The 23803-nt window shown below is 39.9% G+C and overlaps 1 protein-coding gene across 1 annotated transcript; it reads left to right on the top strand.

Moving 5' to 3' along the window:
• Positions 1-57: 57 nt before the first annotated feature.
• On the top strand, positions 58-23803 carry prpf6 (PRP6 pre-mRNA processing factor 6 homolog (S. cerevisiae)). Its single transcript, XM_036590815.1, has 21 exons — positions 58-285; positions 1876-2038; positions 2448-2566; positions 2974-3052; positions 3200-3376; positions 6699-6839; positions 7979-8073; positions 8258-8414; positions 11138-11300; positions 13441-13559; positions 13657-13875; positions 15001-15123; positions 15282-15403; positions 15682-15820; positions 16054-16173; positions 18372-18548; positions 18843-18976; positions 19058-19149; positions 19977-20091; positions 20600-20726; positions 23274-23803. The coding sequence occupies exons 1-21, from the start codon at positions 95-97 to the stop codon at positions 23424-23426; spliced, it is 2925 nt and encodes a 974-aa protein (XP_036446708.1). The 5' UTR covers positions 58-94; the 3' UTR covers positions 23427-23803.

Here is a 23803-nt window from a genome sequence, read left to right as displayed (position 1 = left end):
CTCCCTGCCAACAGAGGCGCTGTAGAGAAGCTAGCGCCTCTTCTAGATCTCGAGGTCTGGAGGAAGCGCGTGTGTTGTTGTTCTGGAAACAGCGATGGCGAGTGCAGCAGCCAAGCAACCTCCGAAAAGTGCCGCTAAAAGCTCTGCCGCGGCTGGCGGCGGAGCTGCTGCCGGCGGGGCCGCTCTTCCTCTGGCCTCTCCGCTCATGGGGGGTCTCAACAAAAAGAAGAAACCGTTTCTGGGGATGCCGGCGCCGCTTGGCTATGTCCCCGGACTGGGCAGAGGGTGAGGCGAAGCTAACGGTGTTAGCTTGCTAGCGTTAAACTTATCAAAATCTCCACATTAGTTCATTTTTAGCTAGTCATTTGCATTATTACATCGGATGGCTCTTAATTAAGTTACCTGAGGTAGCTTACCACAAAACTCTAAGGCTGTGCACGGTCAATTAATCTGATAAAGTTGTTTGCCGTCCGCAGAGTAACTGCAGTGAAAAAAACTTTTACCGCTAGCGTAACGGTGCTTGCTTAACGCAACTTCATTCATTTTCTGAGAGGTTGGTCCTAACTAACTATACCTCCATTTAACTCTAAGTTCATGCTGTTCCTGTTGTGCAGTAAACCACTTAAGGCATTTCCATTATTACACTTATGCTATATTATTTCCTCTAGTTTTAGAGAGAAAAACTTTTTGAGTGCAAATATGAGGAGGAGACAGTGGAGACTCGTTCTTAATTGGCTGACGTGTTTTGATCCGTAATCGATTTACTGTGGTATCCGATTTTTAGTCTTAGAGTATGAATTTGACCATCTGTAGGCTTTTTAATAGATGTAAAACAAACGTCACTTACTGGTGTGATCATGGCTACAGTAACATGTTGTCGATAGTAGGGACACCATGTTTCGAGAAGTGATCAGATTAGGTTCACTGGCCCCTTAGGCTACGTTTACACAGCAGGTAAAAGTGGCCCAAATCCGATCTTTTTCCTCAAATGTGACACAGATGTGTCATCTGTGTGGCAGTGTGAACAGCAAAAAACGCATTGAATCTGACATTTTCAATTCCGATTTGAAACGCTTTCATATGTGGTACTGAAATCCGATACGTATCCGATCTGCGGCAATGCGACTCAGTCTGAACAGCCAGATCGGAATTCATGCGACTTTTACGTCTGTCCAACTCGACATTCGTCATAATTTCGCGCTGCTGAGACTCAAACATTTAGTCTGATGTTTCTGTACCAAAACATTAGAAGAGACTCATCAAACCGTTCCGTGTTCAAACGAAGCGGCATCGCGGCCGAAAAGACCGAGGCTGCAGCGTCAGAGAACAGTTAAAAGAATCCGAGGACACGACCCAAAGAAGTGGCCGAATAACGCACCCTTTTTACGGCGAACTCGAACACATTGTGGGTGATGAGTCCAGCTGTCAACCACTGGAATTTTATACTCGCTCTTGTGATGCTGGCGAAGACGAAACTGAAAGCTGCGGGAGCGCCTGGCGTTCACTGGCCGTCATGACTGTTTACCTCTGGACAAGCCGCCACGTGAAGCACTGTTCTTTTGCGCACGCGGGTCGGTTTAGGAGCTGATCTGTTCAGACTGATGTCGCATACAGGTTACATTTAAAAGATAATGTGAACAGCCAAACAAAAAAATCGGATTTGGTGAGTAAATCAGATTTGGGCCACTTTTACCTGCTGTGTAAACGTAGCCTTAGTGTCTAAAGGAAAAGTCAGTAGTTGCTAATCTGTTACCACAATTTTTGTTTGAATTTATATTTTCCTTCTCTGGCTACAAGGTTAGCCATGTACAAAAAGTAACTTGAAATGAAAAATTAGCTTGCAGTAGTTGTACGTTTTTTGCTTTCTGCCTGCAGTGCCACAGGTTTCACCACACGTTCTGACATTGGTCCCGCTCGAGATGCCAATGACCCGGTGGATGACCGTCATGCTCCCCCAGGGAAGAGAACAGTGGGGGATCAGATGAAGAAGAGCCAGGATGATGATGACGAGGATCTGAATGACACCAACTATGATGAGGTAGCTGGATACAAAAAAGAGACCTCACACTTTTCCAAATGCACACACTGGTCTGACAAACTTTTAGGCTGCTTTCACACTGCTGAGCTTTGTTGATCTTCATGTTGTCCCTTATCTGTTATTAATTAGAATAAATATGCAATTAATTATTGTAAATGTTTACATATAACAAAAAATGTCTGTGTCAGTACCTGATGAATGCTGTTTGTACTTGAGTCTGCATTTTGACATAACATAGGCATTACATATGTTTCTGCATGGGAAGGCCAAAAATATATACTGTACTGTGCATATTGCACAGAAGAGTTATCAGTAGCAGTGAGTGTGCAGACCATGTTTTTATTTGTGTGCAATTTTATTGTTTATCTATTCAGTGGAAAAACGGTGGTTTTATCTTTATGTCCTATAGTTTAATGGTTATGCTGGTAGCCTGTTCTCCAGTGGGCCTTATGAGAAGGATGATGAAGAGGCAGATGCCATTTATGCAGCATTGGACAAGCGGATGGATGAGAGACGGAAGGAGAGAAGGTAATCTCTCTCTCTCTCTCTCTCTCTCTCTCTCTCTCTCTCCTCAAAACAGAGGTACTTCTGTGTACCAAACTACCATTACACTGTCAGGGCTGAAACTTTCCTTTTGGTTAGAAAACAGAAGGTATGACAACTTTCCCCATTTGTAAAACAGTTGCCATTATTATGCATTATAAGTCAGCACTTAGTTTGATGTCATACTATAAATATCAACTGAGACAATATAAATATTTGTTTTTGCATATTAAAAGTTATTTGTATTTCTTGCAAATAATTTCTTGAGTATGTAATTGTTAAACTATACCTCTTTTTGCAACTATCTGTTTATATATCTTATCCCCAGCCACTCTGATTCCTTCCCATTGTTTTTCATATGATATTTTTTTTTTAACTTTGGATTTCCACAGAGAGCTAAGGGAAAAAGAGGAGATAGAGAAATATCGTATGGAGCGTCCCAAGATCCAACAGCAGTTCTCAGATCTGAAGGTATATATGCTGATTCTTTTGATCTGGTGTTTTGTCTTGTTGATCTATGTAACCTATTTAAATTGTTTCATTTACTATTCTAAGAAGTGTAATAAATGAACAAAAAATATCAGTGACATACAGTTTTTCTTTTCTGTGTTTGTGTAGAGGAAGCTTGCTGAGGTGACTGAAGAGGAGTGGTTGAGTATTCCAGATGTGGGTGATGCAAGGAACAAGAGACAGAGGAACCCCCGATATGAGAAACTCACACCTGTACCGGATAGCTTCTTCGCCAAGCACTTGCAGACCGGAGAAAACCATACCACAGTTGACCCCCTTCAAGGGGTGAGAGCCTACTGCTTTTTAAAAAAATACACATAGCGTCTTTATTTATGTTTTGATTAGGGATGCATCGATTCCATTTTTTTCAGATCGAGTAAGAGTACATATTTTTAGGACTCAGACTACCAAGTCTGATACTGTAATGATTTACCTACTAAGAATCAATTGGTCCTTAGTGGAAATAAGTGCCTTAGTGTTAATATGTACCTTAACACACACACACACACACATCATCTAAGCTGCTTATCCTTCTGGGTCTTCGGCAGGGGGTAGGGGGTGCTAGGGGGTGTCTTTGGACTGTGGGAGGAAACCCACGCAGACACGGGAAGAACATGCAAACGATCAGGGAATTGAACTTAGGCCCTTCCTGCGACAGCGCTACCCACTGTGACTCTGTGCTGCCGTGTACGCTAACAGTTAAATCATTAAAATCTAGCTGATTTTAAATGGAGTTCTTTAGCTAACTGTTACATTAGTTACCTTTGAACAAGTAGCGCTGCAGTGGTGAATAGTGGGTGTTGTTCCACGTCATAGAATCGCTTCTGTTCAGCTGTAGGTAGATTACATTTTATAGTTTCGATGCTCCTCATTGGTCTCTTTCAACACCAGCCTGAATGTCCTCTAAAGCCTAGAGATGAAACGATATTAAAATTTCATATCACAATTATCATGACCAAAATTATCACCATCATCGGTATTATCGCAATATTGTTCAAATGTGTTGAAAAGTAAAATAAATAAATAAATAAATAAATACTGATACACAAACTGAAACTCGTTTCACCAACTTTTATAAATGAACACAAATAGAATTGGCAGCAATATGCACTTTTTGTTTGCATAAACATTAACAAAAATATAGTCAGTACATTTGTAGTATTACTTTTGTATTACTTACAATACTTGTAATACTCTGTAAACAAAAGAATAGCAAATGTATTATTATTACTGTTATTATTATTATTATAATTATCACTATTATTATTATTATTTATTATTATTAATTACAATAACTAGGGATTTCCCTGCATAGAGAATTAAATCTCGACCAACTCTGAGGTGGGTCTTAATGGAAAATTTACTACTTCTAAGAAGTGTTGCACTCGGGGGATTTCTGTCCTAACTGCAATTGCAGCATTATTGTGCCGTTGTGGCGCTGAACCCCTAATCAATACAGTGCACCAGGAAAAACAGCCAAAATCACAGAGGAATTGCGTGACCATGCTGTGAGCTGCTGACAGTGTAGAACTCACACAGTGTGTCTTCACTTGTGGAGCTGCTTCTCTAAAAGCATTTTAAAACTAAAACATAACTTAAAATTAACATGCATCTGACCTGTGGCAGAAACACTCCTAAAGTTTAATCTCTGAAACTCTGCTTTTCCTAAAAGCAGCACACAGCATTTATTAGCGCAAGGTCTCGTCTCAAAGCACACTATCTTCCCTATGTAGTGCACTTTGTGGATCATGAAATAGCAAATCCTTCACCCAAAGAGTGCAGGAAATGTTTGACTAAGTCCTCTATAATCAACATTAACAATAGGTTACAAATTCCCTATTTAAAACTCAACTGCTAGTTAATGATGATTGTGTTTGTTTGAAAAGTAGCACACTATGTAGGGGACATTGAGTGATTTGAGACAGTGTTATTCTCTTCTCAGAAAATAAACTCTGCAAGCGAGACGAGAAAGGGGAGCTGTGCAGATTGAACTTTTGCAGTCTCATTCCAGAGCTTGTGTGACTTAACTCAGAGATTTTGGAGACACTGCTCTACAGAAATATGTGTTAAAAGCTTTAGTTTCGATTCACAGTTGATTCACTGATTGTTTGTTTGTTTGTTTTTTTTTGTTAGTTACTCTAAAAGCTTCATTTTATAATATTATCGAACCATAAGCATAAGTTAAACCACACAAACCATGACATTTCTTCTATTTCGAAGTCCCCACAGACTTCTATGTTAAAGTTAACCTTGCGTTCTCTAAAAAGTAGCGGGTGGTGGTCGCGAAGATGACTCGTAAGGTTTGACGTGTTGCCCCCTTTCGCCGCTATTTTCTTTCAGCATGTTCTGCAGACAGGGTGGTCATCTTCAATTAACTTTCCTTCTGCATTCTTATAAAACCCAAAATATGACCAAAAGTCAGACTTTTCTAAGAAGACAGGTCTTCTTAGAAAGCTGAAATATCTCCGAATCTCTGTCACTACATTCCGCCATGTTCTCCCTTCTCTCCCTCTCCCTCTCCCTCGCCCTCTCCCTCTCCCTCTCACTCTCTCCCCCTCCCACTTCCCCACTACACACACACAGAGCTGCATCTGAGAGAATGATTCTACCTTTGTTTGACTCTGTACAGCGAGTTTTTCACACCGCGGTAATCGACCGCCATTTTAACGATACTTTAAAGTTCAAACGGTACTACTAACCATCATTAATTTTACCGCGGTTTACTGTGAAACCAGTAACCGTTTCATCTCTACTAAAGCCAGACATACAATTTTAGAAAAAATGGTCTTTGGTACACTGTAATTTGAATACTCCATCATGTACAGACAAAGCCTATGATTTATATACTCAAGCTGTACAAAAACGCATGGTCCATGGTACAGTCAGGTATACTGTTGGTCAGCGCTTTCAGAGTGAAAACGTCTTGTACAGACAGCTCTGTCCATGAACTGTTTCAAATAAAGCTGTTTCATTCAAAAATAACACGCTGCACACCAAGTACTGAGCAAACACCTTAAGAAACTGAGCTACAGCAGCTCTGCTAACTCATGCCACACTGTCTACTGAAGCTAAAACCATGTGGTGATGTACACAAAAGGACAATTCGGTCTCTCTACAGCCTATTCTACAAAAACAATTTAAAAGATCAACTTTTATTTGTAATAAATTCTATTCAGTCAGACACAGTTAAGTCAGCATAGATGGACTTAGATGGTAGGAAATGTTGACTTTTTTTACCTCCAGGTGTTCAATGTGTGTGGTCACCTGTGGTTGTGATTGTGTTTGTGTGTGTTTAAAAGCTTTGGGTCCTACAGTAACAGAGTCAGTAAGACTTATCTGTGCGAGCAGAGCCAGGTTCATTGCCAGCTTTGTCGTTGTCCATTAGCACAGCAGCGTTCATGAGGCTTATGTCACACGGTATCACGTGATATCAGAATGTTGGTATCAGTGAATTTTTGATGAGAACGATTAAATAAGAATGGTATCAGACCGATACCACCCATAATTACGATGTTTAGTTATTACCATTATTACCAGTACCAAAATTATTTAATGTATATTTGAGTTTGTTTTTTTTTGTTTGTTTGGTTGTTTTTTTTCCCCACAGCAATTTGCTGGTTTGAACACACCATTCCCTGGGGGCTTGAATACACCATACCCAGGGGGCATGACACCAGGGGCTGGAGAGTTGGACATGAGGAAGATTGGTCAGGCTAGAAACACTTTGATGGACATGAGGCTCAGTCAGGTATACTGTTGGTCAGCACTTTCAAAATCTGTACCATTTGCAGATAATCAGTAATTGGTGAAATCACAGGCTTTTCTTTTGTCTGCAGATTACTTTGACATGCATTGATATTATTTTACAGGAGACACAGAGTAATGCCTATGTTTACCACACAGTTTGACCTAATGATAACATTTTTGCACAATTTTAATTTGTAATATCTTTATATGTCACTCAAAACATTAGTAATCACAGAAACTGGTTCTTCTTAATTTTTGGTCTTTGCTATGGTGTAATGACTGTGGAATACATTGCCCAAAAAATGGCACAAATATGTATCTGGAAATAGATCAAATTGTCTGGAATACAATATATTTTTTGATACAACAAAAATAACACATACAAAAATATGTGCCTTGTGTTGTATGGTAATGTTTGCCATGCACAGCTTTGCATGCATACTAGAGATGCAACAATTGCAACCCCTTGAATCTCCCTGCCCACCGTACTCTTATAGATTGCTCCCAGGCGTCCACAAAAGATTATTGATGAGAGCCACGTAGAAGAAAGTGAAGTTCATATTGGGATGCTGTTTTAAGTTTTGATACACTGTTACAAATTTGATTTTTTGATAGTTATTGTAATTGTTATACCCTTAGTTTGAAGACTACATTTTGTATGTAAACCCAAAATTATGTAAGAGACAAAGTTGTGATTTTTAGTGTTATACAAGTAATAAATTAATATTCTCTGCCAAATAAATCGTACTTTTTAGCCTGTATGCTTAAAAATTTCTCTGGCTGAGTATGAGTCTGTTACTTGGTGATTGGGAGCCCCCATACTAAATGCTTTAGTAAATCATGCTTATAGTACCCTTGCCTTACTTAGCATTTGAGACAGATAAGACTGTTAAAAAAATGCTCGGTTTTAGAATACTATATTTGCCGAGCATTTCACTTTGATTAGACCAGTGGTGTTGATTAAAGGTTTATTCATGTACCTTTATTCTAACATATGCTTTTCTGCGATTATTTATTATATCTTCCTGTACTGAAACTGGATTTATCCTGTATCCTAGAAAACTAGAGAAAAGATTCAGTGTTGTGTATAAATGTATGAATAATGGCTGAATTCTAGAGCTTTTGTTACAATGTCTGCAGGTGTCTGACTCGGTCAGTGGGCAGACAGTGGTAGACCCTAAAGGCTATCTCACAGACCTCAACTCAATGATCCCTACCTATGGAGGAGATATCAGGTCACTTTTTAATTTTTTTATAATAAATTTGTTTATTATTTAAGTATTAGTTTGTAATGAATCTGCCTACAAAAAACTTTTGGATGTATTTCTGTTCAGAATTGATGATCATTTTTTTTTCTACAAGATTTTGTTGGCCATCTGATGATCACTGGAAGATTTTATTGTTTGTGATTGTGTGCAGTGACATTAAGAAAGCACGTCTGCTTTTGAAGTCAGTGCGAGAGACAAATCCTCACCACCCCCCTGCCTGGATAGCCTCAGCACGTCTGGAGGAGGTGACAGGGAAACTGCAGGTGGCTAGAAATCTCATCATGAAAGGCACAGAGATGTGTCCTAAGGTCAGTCAAACTCTCGACATTCACATATAGACACACTTGTATAAATACTGAACTGAAATATGATGGTAGTCAAAAGTAATAAGATAACAAAAGAAAGACATTTTAAACATAAATGTTAAGTTATATTACATTTATAAATCCACAGACTTCAGAACAAATAAAACTTGCTCAGATGAAAGAGCAAAAATATGTCCAGTAGGGGGCAGAGTGAGAGAGTGAGTTTAAGAGCTAAAGGGCTGCATTCATACAGAGCGTCGAGTTGCTGTGATGACTTGCCTTTGCTGAGAGACTTCTGTGGAGGTAATTTTGTACTAGAAGTTTTGAATAAAGTAATACAATCCAGCAGCAAAATGTTAATTATCGAAATGTCCAAAATATGTTGCAAATACAAATTATGAGTTAAATTATGTTGATTTTGCTAATACATTTTTTGCTCCTGGAATCGCTCTTTGCTTCTGAAATCTTTCTTCTGCTTTTTACTTACTTTTGGCACATATTCATGGGGGTGGGTGTAAGAAGAGGGCATTCACATGCACTCTCGTTGTTGAATATGCGGTGCTGTGGGTTGAGGGACATAACGCAGCACTGGCATACACACAGTAAAGAGTGAAAAATACCTCTTATTGCTGCCAGCTACAAGTTACTTTTCTCGTGAGATAGTTGATAGACGGTAATGTTTATTCACTACAAAAGGGAATAAAGTTGTCATGGTTGGCCTTTACATTCTGTTATACTGTTTTGTCAGTCTTTTCTTGTTTCTACCCACAGAATGCCTCTAGCCCTAGAGGACAGTTCTAGGCTAGTTAGCGCTAGATGACACTGTTGAACTCAGTTAGCACTAGCTGCTACAAACCCAAAGGTGGTACAGCATAAACAAAGTAAACTTATGTTCTTCAGTGTGCAAAATAACAGTTATATTGTTTGGCTCAGAAACCTAAACATGTTACATTTAATAATTTAAAAGCAATGTGACTCACACACCATCAGATATGCCACTACAAAGCTGAACTCATTACGCCATGTGCCACAATGTTGGGGCAGTTCATGCTGAGTGATTCAGAAGACCTGTCACTCCAAATCAGTTGACCAGTACACAGTGCGGGTGAATGCCCTCTACTAAGACCCGCTTTTTTCTATCTACAATAGAAGATCGAGCCCTTTAATTCAGTTAATTGACACTGACCAAAAGCTTGTTTTGATTTAAGGGAAGCTGAGAATGACTGCGCTGCACATGAACACACACACGCAAAAGATTAATGAAGTCAATCTGTTACCAGTTTCTGGTGAGCAAGGCCTTTGCCCTGGCTGCGAAGATAGCTTCATTAAATCTGTCGAAATTTCAACTGCTTTATTAATCATAGAGTAAAGCCCAGCACAGCTTCCTACTGTGCCGGAGAACTAATGACAGTGCTGCCTTAAGAAAGATGATCCAGTACTCTTTTTAAACAGATTTTACAGTGTTAAAACTCTTAGTTAACAACAGCAATCTGTGCTATAAATAAGTGGTTCTCAGTTCCACTCTTGCTGGCCTGTGCATAATTTGTTTGTTTTCTTCTGCTACAACGCACTAGATCACTTTGACACCACAGAGAGGACTTGAAAATTAGCCGATGTGTTGAGTCTGCTGTGTTAAAAAAGAAAGACACTAAACTAAGAAAAGCAATGAGTCTTCAGTGTGGGGTTTTCTATTGTAAATGAGAGCAACTGATTAGTCCAAGTAATGACATAGTGGGGACTTGTTGATCTGACTGTGCGAAATATTTGCTGTTATCTGTTTTAATAGATCTTGGTGAGATGAGTGAAATTACGTTTTTGTACTGGAGGTTTGTGATGGTAGAGCTGTGTGTTGATGAACAACTTTACCTGGCCACCATATGTTTATATACTTATGATCTTATGTATGTGGTTTTATTTTATGGATTACTGATTGCGGGTATCAAATCTTTTCCCTGATGATAAAATGCAATGGCCTTTATTCATCAAAGTAGCAAAAAAGAGTGCCGATTTGACCACCTTTAATGATGTTCGACTACTCTGTCTGATTTATGAAACTTTTGTATGACATGTAAACAAGCAGAAAACAAGCAGATTTGAACGCAGATGGTGAATCAACTTCAGCGTGTGAAATCAAGCACCAGCCTCATTTACATATCATTTACATGAAGCACACCCTAATTCACACAGATGTTTCAGTACAGAGCCATCAAAACAGCAGCGTTCAGTGGCCGTGCTCGTATGCAGAGTTTGAGGTCGAGCAATGAGTGCACTGCTCACCATATTTATCTATTTTTATTCTTATTATTGGTATTATAGATGATATTGATAATAGTTTTGGTAAGTTGTCTGAAAATCAAACTTTTCAGGTTGTTAAACTTCTGAGCTCAAATTTATATACATGGCTACCAGATGTGAGTTTGATCATACAGATATGCCAGAGATTGATTAATAACAAAACAGTACCTACAGGTTGAGTGAAATTTGCACGTGCTCATTTTGGGATCAGATTTGACCCGTACACAACTTTGATGAATAAGGGCAGATGCGTTTTTATCTATTATAACTTCTTTATAATCCCTCGGGTTAAGGTTAGGTTGAGTAAAGATTAAGTTCATGTTAAAATGGTGTGCTTAGCTATTAAATACTGTTAAGGCATTGTTGAAACCCAGTTGAAACCCTTCATAAAGATAGTAAAACAATGGTGTATGTTTGTCTTCTCTCTGCAGAGCGAAGACGTATGGCTGGAGGCTGCACGGTTGCAGCCGGGGGACACAGCGAAAGCAGTCGTTGCTCAGGCTGTGCGACATCTTCCCCAGTCTGTGCGCATCTACATTCGAGCAGCTGAGCTGGAGACTGACATCAGAGCCAAGAAACGAGTGCTGAGAAAAGGTCAGTGACCGAGAGGCTTCCCATTAAAAATACTTTGGCCCTCCTACAGTGTTCAAAGCTGCTTTATTTTTTTTGTTGTTGTTGTCTTGTTTAATTTAAAACTCGCACTCCTGCCTCTGTATTCTGTTCTCTCTTTCACTTTTCATCCTCTTTATTCTTTCTTCTGTCTTCGACTTGCTTTTGTCCTCTTCCCAGCAGCATATCTCTGTGACAGAGACAAATGACTTACTTCCTCATTTTTAATGACTCGCTCAACTTTGGCTTGTTAGAACTCACTGTGTCTGCCTGTCCTCGTGAGAGCCAAGTCTAAACAACCCTGTTTCGTTTTGATCACTGTATTTATCCAGATAGGGCTGATAGCTTTATAATAAGATTCTCATGTAGAGTCTGTACAGTTAAGTGGATTTAGATTAGTTTCATGTTCATAATGCTTTGCTGAACTAGTCTGTTTTAACAGCTGGTTGGATTATTTGTTGTTGAATGTTATTTGAATCAACTTTTTTATGCTTATTGGTTCTTTAATTTGCAATTAAAAGTTTTTTACCAACATTGTTTTCTGCTCAAATGTGGGGCAGATACGAGAGATTTTGCCTTCTGTAGACATCAAACTACCAAGCTGCCACAATTAGAAGTGGGCTAAATCTGCAATGTGGAACTTGGCTGTAAAATTATTTTTGTCTTTCGGTACAGTACAGTTTATTTCTGGGACCATTTAGGAATGAATATCATAATCATATTCTTAAACATGTTGCACCTTCTGTAGGTACACGAAAAGCAGCTGAGAATATACGATGATAATCCTAATGTGTATGAAGATATGCAAAATGGTTAACAAAGCAAGGTTGTGTACCTTTTTAAGTTTATAATCAGCACGCCAGACCATACCTGGATTGTTCATACTTGAGTTTGTTTAAGCTAGCCCTGATGCAAAAATATGACTGCCTTCATAATTTGTGGTGACCTTGACTGTAAGATTATACTTTTATCATTTTTTTACTAGCAAAACAGTACAAATTAAATTCTTGCATCCAGGGAAACCTTGCATAAATTACAAATAGAGATGCACTAGGGATGCAACGTTACACGGTATGTTATTGAACAATTCAGTAGGCCCGCTACAGTTCAATACGCACACGTGAACCACGGTATTAAAATATGCCTATCATTTGCCTATACAGAGTACTGATACTAACGCTGTTTAACCTACCTGCTCAATAGGTGGCTGTAGAGCCTAATTTTTAATACAATTCCACTTTTGAAATATTTTACTTTATTAAAAGCTTTGTTCTGTGTAATCATGAATGAATGGCAGTGGGAAATTTATGCCCCAATAATATACAAATATAACAAATGTATTCTAATAAACCAACTTTAGATGCTTAAGAAAACTTATTTTTGTCAGTTAACAGTGGCTTATTATTCAAGAATAACTTGCACTTTCAATAAGAACCAACTGACGCAAGTTTGAAATACTGTTTTTTGTTTGTTTGTTTGTTTGTTTTTATTCAAAATGTGTTAATGTTGAATTGTTTAGACTGTTGAAGTTTGGTAAATACTGCCGTATGCCTGGCTTAAGGCGAGTCATTGTCTGACGCAGCTGGCCAATGGCGGTGCACTGCAAGCAGTGTTGAGAGGGCACTAGTCTAGCTAGTGGGTTACTGTGCTGAAGGCTAACGAGTTACCCCAAGAGACCTGCTGTTCCTTCCATGTCTCGCTAATGTTCATGCCCTCAGTAACAGCCTGGACTAACATTAATTCAGTCAGCAACTGACTACGCCGCAGGAGATGAGGGATTGCTAAAAGATGGCTGATTCAGTTATGTTTTAATGTTGCGTTCTCTGTACTTACTTGTGGCTGGTACCTTAGGAAGAATGTGTACATGGTGTCGGTACTGGTGCACCCCTTAGTACAAATAGATTCATTAAATTATTACCATGATAATTATGTGCAGTTTAGCTGTATTTTACCGTTCAAATGCTTTTTAAACCTCTCACAATTGACTTCTCCGCAAATGCCTGAATCCAGTACCAGATCAGACAAGGTGTAAACAGTTGCATTCACCATTTGTGATAAAAGAAGTGTGTGTGTGTGTGTGTGTGTGTGTGTGTGTGTGTGTGTGTGTGTGTGTGTGTCACTGCAGCTCTGGAGAATGTATCGAAGTCTGTGCGTCTGTGGAAGACAGCTGTTGAACTGGAGGAGCCTGAGGATGCCAGAATCATGTTAAGCAGAGCTGTTGAGTGCTGCCCAACCAGTGTGGAGGTACACACTGTCACTCACTCATTTTAACCCATAAACCTGTTTTGTGAAATAAAAAAACAGGCCTCTCTAATAAAAAAAAGTCCCGTTTCTGCCACAGCTTTGGCTCGCCCTGGCACGATTAGAGACGTATGAGAACGCCAGGCGGGTTCTGAACAAGGCTCGTGAAAACATCCCCACTGACCGGCACATCTGGATCACTGCTGCCAAGCTGGAGGAGGCCAATGGCAACACGCAAATGGTAGAGAAGATCATTGACAGAGCCATCACCTCACTAAGGGCCAACGGGGTCGAGATCAATCGTGAACAATGGATTCAGGTCAGTCATGCTCATTCAGGATAGCCACATGTTTCACTATGGATAACGAACTTGCAAAATTTGTTTCCTTTGTTTGGAAGGAACACATGGAAGATGTTCTCTGAGAAACATGAGCAGTCCTATTTATGTTGTATTTGTTTTCCTAATTATCTGTTATTGCAAATTGCTTTTTGAAATTTTCCCTATATTTTGCAATACGTTTCAGTTTTAAATGCCAAAAAAGATGTTTTTGCTGAATGAAAACTGAAAAAGATTAACAGTTCCAAAAGCAATGCTGAAGTGAAAACATGATTTTAAGTTAAAATTTCTCTTTCAGTCAGGGCTTGCTTTTGCCAGAAAAACATAAAGAATGACTTAGAATTCATGAATGTTTTATTGGTGGGTGGTTCTTTTATTCAGTGCTCAGTTTGGACTTTTACAGGGAAATGTGCGAGTTATTTTGACTTCAGTAAATATAGTTGTTAATATAATGAATATTTATTCACCAGAACAGCCACAGCAATCTGGTTTTTGTAAACATCACACTTGATGCCATCAAGTCCAGTGCTTATCGTAACTGATCCAGCCAGTGCTTCTTTTCTGTTCTTTTGCATTGGCTGTGTATTGACAGGTTCAGCACACATACAAAAGAGACAACATCAAAGGACTAATCCCAAAGCTCTGTTCTGGATCTAAGAGAGCAGAGGAGCAGGCCTGGTTATGCAAGAACATGATGGCATATGTTACGCAGTATGCTTTTATTCAAAAAGCATGCCGCTGCAGAGAGCTTCACAGACACAAAAGTTGAAAAGCTTACTTTTCTCTGCCAGTACACCCTGGCAAGCCTCTTTTGCACCTTCAGGAAATTATCATGTGTGACAAAAACACAGTCTGTGTCCAAGTCTCCCTCCAAAATATCCTTTGTCTCAGACAGATTGTTAAGGATATACCATGAAATGGCATGACAGCACCCACATTTTCCTTTACTGACTCAAGTCTCAACAGATAAAACAAACTTCTAATCAAGAATCTGACTACTGTTGAATTGAAAAAATAACACTCATGCAATGCCAGACTGGCTTATCTTAAAAATATGCTCTAATATGCTTCATTTCTTCGTTATTCTTATCCTGTTGTCACTTCTAGGATGCTGAAGAGTGTGATAAGGCAGGCAGTGTGGCTACGTGTCAGGCTGTGATCAGAGCTGTGATTGGTATTGGTATTGAGGAGGAGGACTGCAAACACACATGGATGGAGGATGCAGAGAGTGTAAGAAACTAAAATGGTTTTTGAAAAATTAGGAAAAAGGTATACCTGGCACTCAAATCATATTTTTATACAACACTTAAGTTTAATACATTTTAAAATATAATTTTAACATGGATTGATACATTTTGACCATAATCTATTGTGCACGTGTACCTCAGTGTGTGGCCCACGGTGCATTGGAGTGTGCTCGTGCCATCTATGCACACGCCTTGCAGGTCTTCCCCAGCAAAAAGAGTGTGTGGCTGCGTGCAGCTTACTTTGAGAAGAGTCATGGCACAAGGTAAGACTGCAGCCCCAACATGGACTAGCTATCAGTAAAGACAGATAACAATATTTCTGTTCCTTTCATTTTACTACGAATTGGTCAAGGTCATTTGGGGTATAATATGTGGTTTCCACTGATGGCTTTATTGAGTTTTCATGAAGTACAGTTGATTTTCCGTTTCTGTCACCCTGACCATGCAGCTGCTAATCTTTTCCTGAACTTTAATGAGCTGCTCATTATCTGCAAGAAAGCCCCAAATGTGTCCCAAACTCTTTCTCTCTTCCCCCGGTCAGAGAGTCTCTGGAGGCTCTTTTACAGAGGGCAGTAGCTCACTGTCCCAAGGCGGAGGTCCTGTGGCTGATGGGGGCCAAGTCCAAGTGGCTGGCTGGAGATGTCCCAGCAGCTAGAAGCATTCTGGCGTTGGCCTTCCAGGTGAATCCCCAAATCTGTGTTCTTTCCACACTCAGTTAGAAAGCACCCTTATTGTCACATAATTTAACTTTGTTGTAAGGTTGTATACTAGTTTTTGTCATTTTGTTTACAGTCTTCTATTGCCAGTTTCTGTTTAGGCTCTCTTGTTACTTTATGGTTGTAAGCCTATTTTGAACCACGTGTCTTCCCTTTGGCCTAACCTTAAGCTAAAACCTCTCTATCTCTTCTCCCAGGCCAATCCCAACAGTGAGGAGATCTGGCTGGCTGCTGTGAAGCTGGAGTCTGAGAATAACGAGTATGAAAGAGCCCGCAGGCTACTGGCCAAAGCCCGTAGTAGTGCTCCCACCGCCAGGGTACGTGACCTACTCACAGCTTGGCAGGGAAGGGGGCAGTTTACCATTCCAAAAGATTCCTTTCTGCTGGGATTCTCACCCATGCTTGCATTTTTCTCACATTTCTGATGGTTAAGAGAGTTTCACAGTTCAGAGAGATTAATGACTGTTCTTTTGTCGTCGGTCGGTGATCCATCTTCCAGCTTATGTAACCCAGGCCTACACTGTAGAGCCCAGAGGGGACATTTCAACACTCTGAAGCCTGCTGGTACGGGTCTCAGGGGGAAGTGGAGTTTCCCTTATGGCTTTAGACTTTAAAGTTGAATCTTCCTACAAAAGCAGCTAAGAAAACCAACTAAGGTTACATAAAGTAGGTTAACTGTGAATAAATAGAGAATGATGTTTGTCCAGTGTTATTTTATAGACAGCAGTGAGTTTGTGTGTTCTCGGGCATCCTTTATTGTGCAGAGTATATGGCACTGCAGGAATCAAACCTAATTGATGTGTTAATGTTTAGCTTTCATATTTTGCTTTTGTTACTCTTCCCCATCCATTGATGCTTCAAAAATATCAGTATGACATATATTTATTCAATAAGAGTGTTGATGAAACAGTCTCTGTAAGTGACAGCTTCTGATCTTCTTCTGAGCTTCTGACAAGTGTCTTGATGACACTGAGCCATAAAGATGTATTAATGAACATTTTGGTGTTCGGAGGACTTTAATGTTTCCATATCAACCCCCCCTCCCACTATGTTGACATTGTCACTGATGATTATAAATCCTTATGTATTGCTGGAGACTACATATGAAGTAGGCCAACAAGTGAAGAGCAAGAATCGACAAGTGTGTGCAGCTTAAGAAGTCTGTTTCTTTCAGTCTTTCACTCTCTCTGACTCGCATGCATGCACGCACACACATTCACATAGTTGTTCAGCTTGACAAGTTGACAAGAGACAGACTGTGTCTGTGTGGTGTGTTCTAATCGTCCTCCCTTTCTCTTTTTTATTCCTGTGCTTAATCTGTCCGACCACCTATTTAGCTACTATAAAGCTAAAGTCAAGGGCTCCGTGCTCCAGTGTTTTCTACCATCAGCAAATTCAAATGCTAATCTGATGTGCTGTTCTAATTAAATGTTGGGAGGTTCTTTTTTATTTGGGGAGGTTTCTTTGGTTTGTCAGTTGGTTATATGAATAGTCTGAAGTAGTGCTGAGCAATATGGCAAAAATATCATAATATCTGAAGAAACTGTCATGATACACAGTACATATCTTGACTTAAAAACAAAACAAAAAAAAAATCCAGTAGTGCTACGTTAAAAAACATAGTCAAAAACTGTGAGTATTGTGATATTTTGATCTCAGTTTTACGTACTGTGCTGCACTAAATCAAATTAAAGACGATTAATATTAATTTCTTCATAATGAAACATTCATTCAGTGTGCAGAGGATCAACTACCAAAAATGTTTTGATGGGACCCTTTTAATTTTCATCTGCTTTGCGTGTTGTAAGTTTTTGGAGTTGGTTCAGAAAATCAGAACTAAAAACGCCTGAGCCTGAGTAGTGATCCAGATAGTAATTGGAACATGACCTAAGGTTAAGAGCAGATTAGTGTCCTCTCTTCTATCTAAACAGAGTTGGGATGTTTGAAAGTTAATGATGCAGAGGTTGCCAAAAAGTTTTGTTTGGGCTTGTCTTCTGTCCTTGCTCCAGGAAATAGCGTCAGCAGTTCTCACTCCATCAGGTACTTGGCAGCGCTCAGCAAAAGGGATAATGTTTTCAAAACCAAATACTGCTTTTATTGTCTTTTCCACATTTATTGAAACTGGAACAACCTACGGGAAATGTTGAAAACCTTATGTGAACCCTTCAGGAGCATTTTCCATTGTGTAGTTTTTAAAAATGTTCCTATTTTAATTTATTTAATAGTAAAATAATACTTCTCCCTGTCAGTGGTTAACATCTAAACATAACATTTAAAAGTAATATTTGGGTGGGGTATTTCTTAATACTTTAAAAGTTACTGTGTGTGTGTGTGTGTGTGTGTGTATATATGTGTGTGTATATATATATATATATATATATATATTATGTGGTTTAAGGCAGAAGACTGTGATGGAGTCTTTTCCCCTTGGGTCCTTGGTTTGAGACTGATGAAGCAGCCTAACGTGTGAGGACCAGGCATTTCAAAAGCAGACCAACTCTTTTTCCTTCTGCAGGTGTTTATGAAGTCTGTAAAGTTGGAGTGGGTGCTGGGGAACATTGCAGCAGCCCAGGAGCTGTGCTCTGAGGCCCTGAGGCATTATGAGGATTTCCCCAAGCTTTGGATGATGAAGGGTCAGATCGAGGAGCAGTCAGAGAACATGGACAGGGCCCGTGATGCCTACAACCAGGGGGTAAGTACAAAATGTCAGATAAAGGGGTGTAGGCAGCATCTAGCTCAGTTATAAAGAACTTTTAGTCTATAAAATTATTTGAACACTTATGGCAAGGCATGAAATAGTCCTATTTAGTGAGTTTTTGCGAGACCTGAATGTAGTGCATAATAAGAGCAGGTAAATCTGTTCAGGATGCGAAGTGTCCATTGCCACACATCTCTGTCGCAAATCTATAAACTGCCAGAACCACAAGACGGATGTCAGTGACTCTCCATATTACGCTGGTCTCATTAGGCAGCTTTTCTTTTTCAGCTGAAGAAGTGTCCTCACTCCATGCCTCTGTGGCTGCTGCTTTCCTGCTTGGAGGAGAGAGTGGGACAGCTGACACGGGCCCGTGCCATTCTGGAGAAATCTCGCCTCAAGAACCCACAAACCCCAGAGCTCTGGTAAGATGTTGCACATAGAACTCAATACAAACCATGGCTACAACACTATATAACAACCTGATCTTATTTCCCATCTCTCAGGTTGGAGTCCGTTCGACTGGAATATAGAGCAGGCCTGAAGAACATTGCGAACACACTGATGGCCAAAGCCTTACAGGAGTGCCCCAACTCAGGTAGGCTGTTTTCCAGCAGGCATGGTTTGGTTCTTTCTCTGCTTAAACACATCTGCTAAACCTGTAAACTAACCATAGAGTTGAATCAAGTGTTCCTGAGCAGGGAAAACACCAAGTTGTGCTAGACACTGGTCCAGAGCTGGACCCCTGTCTTGATGCATAATTAAACCCTCAATAATGATGGATTCAGAAGGAACCAAAGATGACCAAAAGGGGAAGACACAAATGCCACTAATGTCTTCTACTTTTCCAGCACAAAATTTGACTGTTAGAAAACCATAATGGAGAAAATCCAAAACAAGTGGCCCACTGGTCTCTGTTGACTTGGTGTGGATAAAGCAGTTATTCTTTTATACAAATTGAATGTAAATTAAATAAAATATGTTTATAGTTACAAATTTGTTGGAGTAAAAGTTAACTATTGGTTCAGAGGCATATTAAAATTAATTATTTGTAAAATTTCAAATCCTCACAAAAGCTATACCCAGTTCCACATTCTCTGGTCACATCGCCATGTCTCCCAGGATAGCTGTGCATAAACAAGTCCTTATCTCAATCACAACAGTCCTCTCAAGAGACAGTTGCCCTCCATGTATCTGGGTGTTCTGAAAACCACAGAAGGAAAGAGGCACAACAGACATTCCCACAAACAGGCCTCACAAAAACTGAACAAATAATAGATGTATAAGTCTTAAGTCAAGTACATATTTATATAATTTCCACTCTTTCAGATGTAACTTTTCTCTCAGCTGTACACACTCTCAGCTGCTTAACACTCTTAGAATAGAGATACCATCTTTCAGGTCCCTGTTGTCCTCTTTTAACAGGCATCCTTTGGGCTGAGGCTGTGTTTTTGGAGGCCAGGCCACAAAGAAAGACCAAGAGTGTCGATGCTCTGAAGAAATGCGAGCATGATCCCCATGTTCTCCTGGCTGTTGCAAAGTAAGGCTCCATGCTTTAAAATAACTCTGAAACTTCACATTCAATTCAGTTCAGCTTTATCATATCTGAATATGACAACAAAAAGCTTTCTTACTGTTTCACTGATGCAACATACATTGTGCACACAACGATACTAAAGTGCAGGGCAGTGACAAACAAGGCAGTAAATATAGGGCAGGTCTGTACAGCATAAAGTTAGTGCGCATACTTCAACACTGGACAGATTGTATCTGTCTATCAGAACAGTACAAGATGTCTTATGATAGCTGTATGTATTATATGTCCAGTGTGCAGGCAAAAAGTTAGAGGTAGTAGTGTTCTTGCTTACGATTGCATAAAACAGATTATGCATTTTAGTTACCGTAAGGCACTGTTTTTGCATTAGTAATCATACTGTAATGCTGATAACGGTACAGATCAGCTAGATCAGGTTTTTTTTGGCTCACACCTTTTTATAATGCTTTGTGTTAAAAAGTTCACATGATCAGTGTATGTGTCTGACCTGTAGGCTATTCTGGAGTGAAAGAAAGATAACCAAAGCTAGAGAATGGTTCCTTCGCACAGTGAAGATTGAGCCAGACCTGGGTGACGCCTGGGCATTGTTCTATAAGTTTGAGCTCCAACATGGGACAGAGGTAAGTGCAATAAAGCTTCTACCCAGTGTAATAATCTTTATTTATATAATAATATTTATTTATATAGCACTTTTCATGCTGGTGGCAGCTCAAAGTGCTTTACATACAAGTGATAAAGCTTCACAGTACTATAAGACATTGAGTATTAATTTAAAATCATGAGAAAATGAAATACAGATCTACAATCACATGCTGGAACATAAACAGACAGACATTCTGTGATGTAAGAGGGTGCCAGCTATTTAGAGCCACACTATATAGGCAAAAGTGTTGAGACACACCTCTTCATTGTTGAATTAAAGTGTTTGATTCAGTCCCATTTCCACAGGTGCATAAAATCAAGCAACTAACCATGCAGTCTGCCTTTAAAAACGTGTGAAAGAATGGGTTGTTCAAAAGAGCTCACTTAATTTGAGCATTGTACTCTAACAGCATGCCACGAAACTGGATTGGGACAAGTCAGTTTGTGAAATTTCTTCCCTCCTAGATATTCCATGATCTGTGAGTGGTATTATTGAGAGTGGTTCCCAAACGCTTCCACAGCAACTCAGCCACAAAATGACAAACAGTGTAAAGTTGCAGAGTGGGGTCGCTGAGTGCTGAGGCGCATAGTGCATAAAAGTCACCAATGCTCTACTGACTCAGTAACTGCAGAGTTCCAAACCTCATCTGGCATTAACATCAAACAAAAAAAAAGACTGTGCGCCGGGAGCTTCATGCCTTGGGTTTCCATGGCCAAGCAGCTTCATGCAGACCTTACATCACCAAGCGCATTGCCAAGTGTCAGATGGAGTGGTGTAAAGCACGCCGCCACTTGGCAGTCTGATGGACGAGTCTGGGTTTTGTGAATGCCAGGAGAACGTCATTTGCCTGACTGCATTGTGCCAGCTATAAAGTTTGGTGGAGGAGGGATAATGCTATGGGGTTGTTTTTCAGGGGTTGGCCTAGGCCCCTTAGTTCCAGTGAAGGGTATCTTCAGCATACCAAGACATTTTGGACAATTGTATGCTTCTAACTTTGTGGGAACAGTTTGGGGAAGGCCATTTTCTGTTCCAGCATGACTGTGCTCCAGTGCACAAAGCAAGGTCCATAAAGGCATGGCTGGCCTGCACAGAGCCCTGACCTCAATCCCATCGAATACCTTTCGGGATTAACTAAAACGGAGACTGCAAGCCAGGCCCTCTCGTCCAACATCAGTGTCTGACCTCACAAATGCTCTTCTGGACCAATGAGCAAACATTCCCACAGACACACTCCAAAATCTTGTAGAAAGCTTCCCAGAAGAGTGAAAACTGTTATAGCTGTAAAGGTGAACCAACTCTGTATTAATGCCTATGGATTTAGAATGGGATAAAATAAAAGCTCCTATAGGTGTAATGTGTAGGTGCCCTAATACTTTTGCCCATATAACATATTTAGAGCCTTAAAAACTAGTAGCAGAACTTAAATATAAAAGATGCAGGTAGCCAGTGCATTGTTTCAAAATAGAAGTGATACAAGCTCTCTCGTCTTTTTTAGAATCAGTGCTGCTGTGTTTTGTACGAGTTGTAGAGGATGTAACGTTTTCTTAGGGAGCCCAGTAAGAAGAGCATTACAGTAATCAACTCTGCTTGTAACAAATGCATGAACAAGTTTTCTGCATCGCTCTGAGATAGCAAAAAGGCCTGACTTTAGCAATATTTCTCAGATAATAAAAAGCTACTTTAGTGACTGTGTTTACATGTGGGATAAAACAGAGCTCAGGGTTTTGTACTTAAGGTTTGGTACATAAAGCTGAAGAGCCAAGCTTCTCATAAAGCAGCTTTCTTTGAGTTTAAGCATCAGTATTTCAGTTTTGTTGTGATTTAGTTGTCGAAAATTTGCATTATGTGATGAACATGAAATTCTTCAGTATGCCAAAGACACCCAGATGATGTACTATTCCTGTCTTCGTGATATACAGCATCCCAAAATGCAACATGGTCATTTCAGTAGGACACAACCACTGATGTAACTGTCTGCTTAGCCCCAAGCAATTTAATAGCCCCGGATTCAGTCTTATATGTATACATAAATGATGGCAAAATGAAATGCTACTGCATCTAGTGCAATGCTGAAGCCTCATCAGTTAAACACACCCCACACCACAGGATAATTTGGTAAGCGGAGAACTGTTTTCATATTAAAACTGTGCATGGAAGTGCGTAAATTTGGATGTGCAGATAGCCAAACAGAATGGAACTGACAAAATCCTGACAGACGTGCCCAGTTTCACGTGTAATAAATCTAATCTCAGCCTCAGGTGGTCCATACTGTATGGCCTGATGCATCATTCCAATACATAACCAATACTAATACCAATTTTGCATGTTGATATCTTACAGTAACCCACTGGCTAAGGTGAAGCAGATGCTGTTTAAACTTATTTAAATATTTCCTCGATTTCTCAACCAAAGGACAGGCCAGTGCCAACCTAGAAATGACAGCGTATCTTCTGGCATAAACAACTCATTGGTGGTAGTGTTTAGAAGTGTTGGGAAACCTCTCTTGTTTTGTCTTCTCCCGCAGGAGCAGCAGGAGGAGGTGAAAAAGCGCTGTGAAAATGCAGAACCCCGCCACGGAGAGCTGTGGTGCGCCGAGTCCAAGCACATCCTCAACTGGCAAAAGAAGACTGGAGAGATCCTGGTCCTCGTGGCTGCCAAAATCAAGAACACGTTTTAAAACCTGGGACTCAGATATACACACCATGTACATGTTTGGCTTTGTATTAGTAAATATGTGCTGTTTTTTTAGAGGATCTATGAAAAAAAGGGCGTTTACATTTTTTTAAGTGAATTTTTGCTGATTTCTGTTCTGGAGCTGTGACAGCCGGCAGTATGGATCCAAGGTGTACTTTTTCTAGGCAAGTATTAACAGCCTCTTTATAAGTAATTGTGAAGTAAGGTCTGATTGTTAGTTATGCTTGTAATGCCAACAGTGGGTGTCCTTCCACCATGATTTAGAGTTCGGTGTGTGCATTCATTTGTTCTTGTCATAAAACTTAATCTGTACATTACCAACACACTGCGCAATAAATGAAATGAGTAGAGTGATGTGAA

This window comes from Colossoma macropomum, unplaced genomic scaffold, assembly GCF_904425465.1.
Source record: "Colossoma macropomum unplaced genomic scaffold, Colossoma_macropomum, whole genome shotgun sequence".
Taxonomy (NCBI): Eukaryota; Metazoa; Chordata; class Actinopteri; order Characiformes; family Serrasalmidae; genus Colossoma; species Colossoma macropomum.
Note: the sequence above shows the minus strand (reverse complement) of the source record. Positions and strands in the feature narration are given on the sequence as shown.